Source organism: Temnothorax nylanderi, unplaced genomic scaffold (genome assembly GCF_030848795.1).
Source record: "Temnothorax nylanderi isolate EJ_2023f unplaced genomic scaffold, tnyl_v1.0 TNYL_tig0759_pilon, whole genome shotgun sequence".
Taxonomy (NCBI): domain Eukaryota; kingdom Metazoa; phylum Arthropoda; class Insecta; order Hymenoptera; family Formicidae; genus Temnothorax; species Temnothorax nylanderi.
In genome coordinates this window covers 1-10777 of record NW_027249821.1, presented here as the reverse complement: position 1 = coordinate 10777, position 10777 = coordinate 1, and the positions used below count along the sequence as shown (strand labels likewise).

At 41.4% G+C, this 10777-nt stretch overlaps 1 protein-coding gene across 1 annotated transcript; it reads right to left on the bottom strand.

Moving 5' to 3' along the window:
* Positions 1-269: 269 nt before the first annotated feature.
* On the bottom strand, positions 270-3905 carry LOC139785228 (uncharacterized). Its single transcript, XM_071724400.1, has 2 exons — positions 1268-3905; positions 270-1213 (listed from the first exon to the last, which is right to left on the bottom strand). The coding sequence occupies exons 1-2, from the start codon at positions 3903-3905 to the stop codon at positions 270-272; spliced, it is 3582 nt and encodes a 1193-aa protein (XP_071580501.1).
* Between the last annotated feature and the right edge of the window lie 6872 nt (positions 3906-10777).

Below are 10777 nucleotides of genomic sequence, written 5' to 3'. Positions count from 1 at the left end.
CTGCCACCTCACTGGGCTTGACTACCGCACTCCTGAACATTTCTGCCCGCCATCAGCAACCGAGTTGATGATGTCCCTTGAGTGATCTTTAATAAGGTACTCAGGATGATACACTGGCAGCACAGCAAGCTTGGTGATGGGCCTGGTGAGTGTAGTGGTAGCGGTTTTCAGCTGTACCACCCTGGTGAGGCCATCCTTGCCCGGCATTAATGTTAGGACACGGGCAAGAGGCCACTTGCAGGGAGAAAATCTCTCATCGGTGAGCAAGACTAATGAGCCTGGCTTAATGAGATTTGACGGAAGATGCCATTTTGAGATTGCCTGCTGTCGTTGTAGGTAGTGAGCTGACCATTGAGACCAAAATTGCTGAACCTTCTGTTGAATGAATTGCCATCTTGACAACCTAGAAGTAGAGAGATCAATAAGTGAAGGTTCTGGTATGGCAGTGAGGGCTGTTCCATGAGAAAATGTCCTGGTGTGAGGGCTGAGATATCTTCCGGGTCGTCGCTGAGAGGCTCCAGAGGTCTTGAGTTGAGTATAGCCTCGATTTGCGTGAGCAGCGTCATTGACTCCTCAAAGGTGAGCCGCGTTCCACCCACAGTGCGCCTTATATGGAATTTAATGGATTTCACTGCAGCTTCCCACTTTCCTCCCATATGCGGGGCAGCAGGTGGGTTGAAACTCCACTGAGTTCTATTTTCTGTGAGCATTGCCGTGATGAGTTGATTTTCTTGAGTCTGTTGAGTGAATAACTTCCGAAGCTCCCTGTCGGCTCCAATAAAGTTTGTTCCGCAGTCTGAGGTCAAGGAGGCAGGCACTCCCCTTCTCGAAGTGAATCGTCTATACGTTGAGATGAACCCTTCCGTTGAGTAATCGGAGACGACCTCTAGATGTACGGCTGATGTAGTGAGACACACAAAGACACAAATCCATGCTTTGTAGGTTTTTGCTCCTCTTCCCTTGGTAGTCTTAAGGATGATTGGCCCTGCATAATCAAGTCCAGTGTGAGCGAATGCACGTGAGGGTGTGACTCGGGTCAGAGGTAGTTGGCCCATCAATTGATGAGCACGGATCCCCCTTTGCCGAGCACACACCACACACCGCAAGATGTGGGATTTGACAGAAGCTCGTCCACCAACTATCCAGTAAAGTTGTCTGATATGAGCCAACGTGAGCTGAGTGCCTCCATGCATGGTAGATCTGTGCGCTTGATCTATAATGAGTTCAGATAACTTTGAATCACGAGGCAAAATTGCTTGGTGTTTACCTTCGTACGTGAGTGCAGCGTTATTGAGACGACCACCCACTCTAATAGTGCCCTGATTGTCGATGAACGCTGTGAGGCGACTAAATGGGTGAGATGTTGGCAACAGAGAGTTGGAATGTAACACCTTGAGTTCGTGAGTGAAAAAGGCAGCTTGAGTGGCATTGATCCAGAAAGTTCGTGCCCTTTCCATGTCAGCCAGGGTAATGAGACTAGCTGGTGATGAGTTGAGCTTGCGTTGTAACCGTGAGCAAAATCTGAAACAAAGAGCTGTGATTCTGAGTAATTTATTGAGGGTTGAGTACCTATAGATGAGATCCCAATGATATTCTTGAGCTGATTGAGTCGTGAAAAGCGAGGTTCCTGGACGAGACTCGAATGTGCATTGCCCGTCGAATTGAGTAGGTTGGGTGGGCCATGAGGTTTCAGAGGCTAAGATCCAAGGTGGTCCCGTCCACCAAAGTGCATGGGTTTCAAGTTGAGCCATTGTGACGCCTCTTGAAGCACAGTCAGCTGGATTGGCTGCGCTTGGCACGTATTTCCAATGAGCTCCCTCAGTGAGTTCCTGAATTTGAGACACCCTGTTGCGTACGTAGTCTTTCCAGCGAGACGCATGAGTTTTGATCCACGCGAGCGTTGCTTGAGAATCTGTCCACAGGTATTTGTCCCTGATGTCCATTGTGAGTGTGGCTAGGACATGCTTCATGAGTTTTGCCAATATGAGAGCTGCCGTGAGCTCTAACCTCGGGATGGTTAGTCGCTTCAGCGGCGCGACCTTTGTTTTTGAGCAGATAAATGTCGATTGAGTACCTGTGGATGGTGTATATGCCGTCAAGTAAATCACGGCAGCCATGGCGAATTGAGATGCATCAGAAAAGCCATGAAGGTCCACTATTGAGCTGCTGGTTGTGTTGAACCAACGAGGAATTGAGAGCCTGGCCAGGCTGGTGAGATCCTTTCTGATGTTGAGCCAACGTGAGACGACCTGGAATGGTAGTGGATCATCCCAGCTGAGTTTGTGAAGCCAAAGTTCTTGAAGAAGCATCTTTGCTTTGATCACTACTGGTGAGAGAAAACCTAGTGGATCAAATATCTGAGCCACTTCAGACAATATGAGGCGTTTTGTGAATTGACCCTGGTGAGCTGGTAACATGGTTGAGACAGAAAATGTATCTTCCTGAGGCGACCATTTGAGACCGAGTAGTTTTGTGTTGCAATCGTCAAGTGAGACTGAAGAGTGAGCGACTGTTTTCGATGAGATTGCCTTTAGGAGTTCAGGATGATTGGAGTGCCACTTTGCTAGAGGAAATCCGCCCGCATTACACAGATCTCTGAGTTGATGAGCTATTTTGATGAGATGTTTGATTGTGTCTGATCCACCGAACATGTCGTCCACACATCTCCCACGCTCGATTGGCGGCAATGCGAGGGGAAACCTGTGGCCTTCATCCTTAGCCAGTTGGAGAAGAGTTCTCACTGCAAGGAATGGGGCAGCTTTCGTTCCATAGGTGACAGTGGTGAGGTAGTACAGTACTTCGTTGTATAGCTCGTCTATCCAGATGATGCGTTGCAAATCCCAATCGGATGGATGCACTTTGATTTGACGGTACATCTTGGTGATGTCAGTAGAAAATAGGTATCGGTGCTGTCGGATCCAGATGAGTACATCAAAGATGTTGAGCAACAGGTTTGCTCCGGTGTACATGGTGTCATTTAGCGAGAAGCCCGTAGAAGTGGCACAAGACCCGTTGAACACTACTCTCAGCTTCGTAGTTTCACTGTCAGGTTTGAGTACTCCATGATGAGGCAAATAATAATGAGTTGAACTTCTTGATGTAGTTGATGGGATTTTAGCCATGTGATCGAGTTGTTCATACTCTTGCATAAACTGGGTGTAAAGTTTCTGAAGTTCACTATCTCGTTTGAACCTTTTGAGAGTTCCCTGTAGACTTCTACGTGCTGCCTCATATGAGTTTCCTAAGACACTAGTTGACAATTTGAATGGAATGCGGACGATGTATCGACCAGTAGAGTCCCGTGAATGAGTAGTCCTGAAGTGAGTCTCGCACTCCAGTTCGTCTGTGGTGAGTGAAGCTGTGGTTGCCGTTGGAGGCTCCTCCTGTATCCAGAATTTCGTTAACAGTTCTTCTAGGTTGGTGTCCTGCTGGAGTACCTTGGTATGATGTGCCGTCCTTGTGTGAGTAGGGATTGTGGACCGAACTGGGCCAAGAACGAGCCAACCAAATATGGATAATTGAGCAACTGGTGAGTCTGACGTGCATTTCTTAAGGTTAGGTTTGATGACTTGTCCATACGAGTCAGCTCCAATGATAAGATCAATTTCTCTTGGTTTGAGAAATTCCGGATCCGCCAGTTTTAGATGTTGAAGATGAGGCCAATCTTGTTGAGGGGATTCAAATGTTGGCAGAATCGTTGTCAGTGTCTTGAGTATGTGAGCACGGACGGTGACAGCTGCGTGAGAGTGAGTTGAATGCAGACTGAGGTCAACCACTCCCTTGGTTTGAGTTGTTTGGTTGCCACCAATTCCAGTGATCGAAACTGACGAATGTTGTCGCTTGAGTGAGAGCTGAGTGACGAGCCTTTCTTGAACACTGAGTTGCCTGGTTGACGATTGCAACATCGCCTCAGCATGTTGTTGAGGGTGATGAGGTTGAAGTAGCCGCTACTTGCTGAGAGGGTGAGGTGGTCGGCTGTGTCGGTGTCGATGAAGTTGAGTGAAGCATGGTGTGATGTCGAGCAGAACATGTTTTGCACCCTTGAGTTGATCTGCATGCACGAGCGTTGTGTCTGCCAAGACAATTATAGCAGAGGCGTTTTGTTTCTGCAATTCCCTTTCGTTGTGCAGGCGTGAGTTGCCGGAACTTTTCACAGGTCACTATGAAGTGATTGGCGTTGCACATGTCACAAGCATAGGGTGCCGGCTTGGACTGATTGGCTGATGAGGACGGCGTGGTTGGTTTTGAGGACGCGTGGTGAGCAGTTGCCTTTCGTTGAGTTGGCTTTGACTGAGCATTAGCGGCCTCCACTCTTTCCAGTGCCCTTGCCTTGGCAGTGAGAAACTCCATGAGTAGCTCAAACTTGGGAAATTCTTGAGAAGCACCGAGTGAGGTTTCCCATGCTTCTCTTGTGTCACTGTCCAGGAATCTAGATACGTGATGCACTAACATACAATTTCCCAGCTGTTCTGAGATGCCTAACGACTGTAAGGCATTGGTTGCTTCGGTCACCGTACTGATGAGCTTCGTCAGGGATGACGCGTTTTTGTGAGCGGGCGTTCTGCATTTTAAGTAGAGCTCTGCTGAAAGGCGAGCTGGGGATTTTGTACGTTGAGACGTCCTTGACGGTTCTGTTTGCTCACTAGTCTTAGTTTGTGATGGTACCTTGAGTGTTTGTGTCGGAGTGCTACGTCCGGAATCCATGGGTTTGTTGACATCTTTTTCTGACATGTTGAGCGTGAAGGATCGTTCGAGAACCGTGAAATGGCGGCGCGCACCGACACTGCGTACCGCGATTAACCGAGAGTTACTGAATTTTCACTCCTTTCAATCCCCGTTGTATCCGGCTCGAAGGACCAAATGTTTGAGAATGAGCTTGGCTGATAGAATGCTAACACACGAATGAGTAGATCATACAACGGGGTAATTGAAGTGAACAGATCGGCACTGAGTTTCAGGATTTATTTCTTTTCACAGAGTCGTAAATCACTATATACACTATATACACTGCGTTATGTACTAATTAACTGAGCGTGAGCGGTTTATACAATAACGATGAGTACCGTGCTAACTGATTTACTTGCGTAGAGTACAACGTGAGGCCGTTGAATCGTTCCGATTACAATCAGCAGCCACGTGGCTTTAGAAAATGAGACGTTTCACGAGATTAACCAACGAGACACTGGACCTCAGTTTAATTAATCCGCGTAACAATCTTAATGAGGTCCATTGGCCTCAAAGATGAGGTTTATCCTTACTGAGTGCCCGACAGAATAAATGATTACGCGAGCGTTAGAATTTAGACTGCCATTGTTCACGAAAGCAAGAGAGTAACTGCCGGAATGCCGGCGATATCGGCAAGGCGAAGGCCGGAGCATGCTAGCATCACGTGCCATCGCTATTCGAAACGATCCGCACGATCGTCCAGGAGGTGCTGCCACCTCACTGGGCTTGACTACCGCACTCCTGAACAGACGTTTTGATCTCTAATTTGGGTCTTCTTATCAAATTACATTTAATGCTGGAACAACATAAATTGCCGGTAACAAATATAAAATGGAAACAATAATACAAATTACATATTCAACTTACATGGATCATTATGCGTCAAAAGTTATAAATTACTAGTCATCGTTAAAACTTGTGTAACGGGGCGATAGAACAAAGGAATGTAAAACTTAGTGCGCTAAAATCGGACATTAACAAGCATTCCAGTCAGCACTCGGTCGTCAGCAAGCATAGAATGGAGTTCGATCATAATTTTGAATGGCAAGATGTCAAGATTTTACATAAAAAACAGCATCTCAAAAAATGAGAAATTTCTGAAATGCTGTTTATTAAAAAGCATACTGACGCGATAAACTCGCAGAAAGACACGGAAAACTTACCATTGGTCTACGATCGGATTATATTTTCACTGTAAACTTTACATTCTATGTCATTTTATTTATTTTGTGATTATTCATAACATGACACATTTATCAGTCGTTCGTCGGGCGTTATACGTGACGGTCATACCGCACTAAGTTTACATTCCTTTGTTCTATCGCCCCGTTACACAAGTTTTAACGATGACTAGTAATTTATAACTTTTGACGCATAATGATCCATGTAAGTTGAATATGTAATTTGCATTATTGTTTCCATTTTATATTTGTTACCGGCAATTTATGTTGTTCCAGCATTAAATGTAACTTGGACCCAAATTAGAGGTCGAAACATCGTTCAACATTAATCAATTATTGCCAGTCAGGCCGATCAATAAATAACTTGGTATTATTTCACCAATTTCACCAACATTTGGCGAAAGATCATTTTTGAATAATATTTATATCCCTACTATTATTATATACTTTTATAACTATAAACTCTACTAACGATGTCTAAAAGACAACGCGAAGATACGTTCAATCGTCAATTTCAACAAAGCTGGGAAATTGATTTTTTTTTCTTAAATGCGGAAAATAAACCACAGTGTTTACTATGTAACACTGTAATTTCCTCTATGAAATCTTTTAATATTTCTCGCCATTATAGCACAAGTCATGAAAAAGATTACGGGCATTATCATGGAGACATTAGAAAACAAATTTTGAAAAGTCTCAAAATGCAACAACATTTGCCAGAAAATGTTGAAAAGAATCTATTTTCAAATAAAACCTTGCAACAACAATGTCTTGCAGCGTCTTATGCCATTTCTTTAGAAATTGCACGAGCGAAAAAGTGCTTTTCAGGTGGAGAGTTTATTAAAAAGTGTGCAATTGAAATGGCTAGAGCTTTCGATAATACACGTGCAATACAATTATTCGAACAAGTACCATTATCGCGCCAAACTGTTACTCTTAGAATTAAAGAAATTGATATGGACATTAAACAAAAGTTAAAAAATTTATTGCAATCTTGTCGATATTTTTCACTATGCCTTGACGAAAGCACTGACATTTCAGACATTAGTCAATTATGTATATTTGTGAGATGTATCCAAAACGACTTTTCTATTAATAAAGAGTTGTTGTCATTGGCTTCATTACACGATACAACGAAAGGTATTGATATTTTTAATGCTGTCTGGGAACATGTAAATGAATTTTGTAACGGTTTCGAAAAATGTACTGCTATTGTAACTGATGGAGCAAAGGCAATGGTAGGAACTGAAAATGGATTTTGTGGCCAATTAAGAAAGCATAATATTTTTTGTCGAATGATACACTGCATCATTCATCAAGAAGCCTTATGTGGGAAAATTATAAAGATGGCTTCAACAATGAAATTAGTAACGAATATAACAAATTTAATTAGAGGTGGTAATAAATCATTATCTCATCGCAAATTTCAGGCATTTTTGCAAGAAGTAAATGCTGCATATGGAGATCTACCATTGCATTGCGAAGTTCGCTGGTTGAGTGCTGGTAAATGTTTGAATCGGTTTTTCGCTCTTAGGAAAGAAATACCAATATTTTTAAAAAATAAAGTTAAGAGGGATGCTGCTGATTTGGAAAAATTATTTCACGATTCAAAATTTTTGAGTGAGCTTGCTTTTTTGGTTGACATTACACAACATTTGAATGAACTTAATTTAAAATTACAAACTTAGAAGCAAACTATCTCAAATTTAATGCATCATATTAATAAATTTCGGAGTCGTTTAACTGTATTTAAAATAGAACTAATGAAAGACGAATTAGTTCATTTTCTTTGTTGTGAAGAATTAAAAAAAGATTTTCCTTTTATAAGTTTCATCCATTTTTCCGATTTTATAGATAACATTAGTAATGAATTTAATTCTCGTTTTACCGATTTTGACGATTTAAAAACTGATATTATTCTTTTTAACAACCCAATGACAGTTGCAATCGATCAACAAAAAGTTGAATATCGAATGGAGTTGTGCGATCTACAGGCCGATCCTTTTCTGATGGGACGATCAGAAAGTGGATTAGAATTTTTTAAGCTTTTATCGGAAACCACTTATCCTAAATTAAGAGATTTTGGCCTTAAAATCTGCTCCATGTTCGGTTCAACTTACCGTTGTGAGAGTGCGTTTTCAGTAATGAAGCAAATAAAAAGTAAAAGTCGTGCTTCGATGACTGATGCTGCATTGTCACATGTAATGCGGATTGCAACATCTGAAATCTGTGTTGACATTTCAACATTTGTTGATCGAGCAGTACATCCACAAATTTCGCATTAGACAAAGTATATCATGTCAACATACAAAATGGCATTGTAAATTATTGTAATTATTATATACTATAATATATATTATTATATTATACGACACGTCAGAGTGATAAGCTCGTTTTAACGCTTTGACACACCGGTAATTGCTCCGTAAGTAAGAAAATTATATTTAACACTGATAAATCGCGGTTTTAACACGTTATGACTCCGCTTTTGGTTTTGTAAGGACAATCGATCTTTCCTTTCTACCTTGTCTTCCAACCTGGGAGTTTAGCGTCTGCGAGATTGTTGAACGACTGCGTTTAAGATGCGATTGACATGGAGCACGTGCATACCGGCATATATTTACAGTCTACCGAACTTCTATATGATTTTTATTTTACACTTTTTGTTTTATCCGTTGACTGCGCCTGACTTACAGTTTATTGTGGAATTTATTTTTAACTTACACTTTTTGTTTTACTCGTTGACTGCACCTATTTGGCTCATAGTTTTTATTTTCTATTTACACTTTTGGTTCACGCGTTACCTGCTCCGGTTTGATTTATTTTTATGTATTATCGTCGTGAATTTAGACTGCGCCTGATTGACTTATGTAGATCAACTTCGTCGAATTTTATGTATTATCTTCGGGAACATCATGTATTTTCTTTACGCTGAAGATGACACAAAAAAAGTGTCGAAACGTCCGTTTTTATTATAATATATTTATTGTTACGATAATTTGATTGCGCATTAATTACCGCGCTTGGCTCCTATTGCCTCCTTATTTCCTTTACTTGATTTATTCAGGAGAGCCTACTTTTATTTAATTTATATTATATATTATATTCTGAAAAAGTCGCATAATATATACCGAGATATCACTATCAATACCATACTCAGTTATATTGCTTTATGCGTAAATATAAGAATATGACACGCACTTGTGCTCTGTATGCGTATTCTTAGTTACGCATAAAGCAATCGAATATAGCTATACTCTACTTCTACTCATGCTGCGAGAAACCGCTGCCCCACTACTGATACTACTGGATGGTGGGGGAAGTCTGAAGTGGTAAGAGTGGGAGCAGTGGCTCCTTCGCTTCGAGCAGTTAGACAGGCCTGCATCAGAGCATGCACAATATATCAAATTATCACATCAGAGCATGCACTTCTTATACCTATGATTCACGCAGACGAATTGTTGAATATTCTAATTAATCTCGTTGATTAATTTTACAATCATGAAAAGAATGTGACAATGTTTTGGCTTAACACGTTGGATAGATCTTAAGTGAAATGTTGATGAAAGTAATTACAGTGAAAGTATCATTAAATTGAATAATGACAAACGTTTGATGAGTCATAATAAATTATAACTAACAGAACTCGACAATTTTAATGAACGTAAGTTACACTGAATAGAACGTCTTATTTTTGTAAAGTCTTTATAGAACGATGTTATGTATATGAATCGTGGCTCGAATCGTTGATTAAGCGACATTTCTGAAACCAAGAGAGTTACGTCTCAAACTCGTCTCAGGCTTCGATGAAACACTATTAAATACCTGGTTGATGACTGCACTGTTTGTCGAACAGGCAAAGAGAAAATCTCTCGGAAATAGTTAGTGTCGTGTTGGCACTAACCCAAAGCTCTGTGATGTCACGTCGGCATCATATCTTTCTGTATATCATTCACCATGAACGATAACGACACGTCGTCGTTGCAATGAGAAACTCCAAAGGATTGCTGGCAACGATCCTTCACCAATGTATAAAGGAGACCACAATTATGGCTGGAAAGATGCGTCGTTGCTATGCGTTGGAGAACCCTGGGTATTTCTCGTCGTGATTTGCCGTCCACAATCGGGATTAAATGATTTAATAGCGCACGCAGAGCGGCTAACATTACTGCTTACAATGTATCGACTCAATCACACTGATGATCTCAATGTTACAAAAGTTTACGGAACACTTATCAAATGTGTGTTGCTTGCTTGAACTTTCAAGAGAGAATGGCCGAAATCGAAGTGAAGAGAGACGATCGTCACTTCGTCTCTTCCTTGCGGAAATCGGACGCACGCATTAGCAACGTGATAAACACATCTTACAAGGGAACGGTCGGAAGTGTCCCTACCCGATTTGGATGCGCTTTGGATATGTTGTTGAGCATCAAAAAATATTAGACTCGTATTTTTTTTTTGCTGCTTATCTCAACGTTTATTGGTTGAAAAAACCCGATTTGGAACCTACCCGATTTGGATGCGCTTTTGAATATGTTGTTAAGCATCAAAAAACATTAGACACGTGTTTTTTTTTGCGGCGTATCTCGACGTTTAGGGGTTGAAACAACCCCTCGAAAATAACGGATTTATAGTTTTTTGCGAATATCTTCGAACATGTAAGGCGTAACGACAAAAAATTTGTACGAAATGTTTATGGCTTTTGTGCTCTTACAATGGCGTAATCAGATTTTTCAAATTTGTCACATTTTTAATTTAACTCCACCCCCCACCTATTATTTTTGCCATGTAATTTTAAATCTTTTCACCCACGTTTCTGAAGCTTTGACTCCTGCCGCATTTTCCTCTTCTTGTGCTCGAGAAGCCCATCG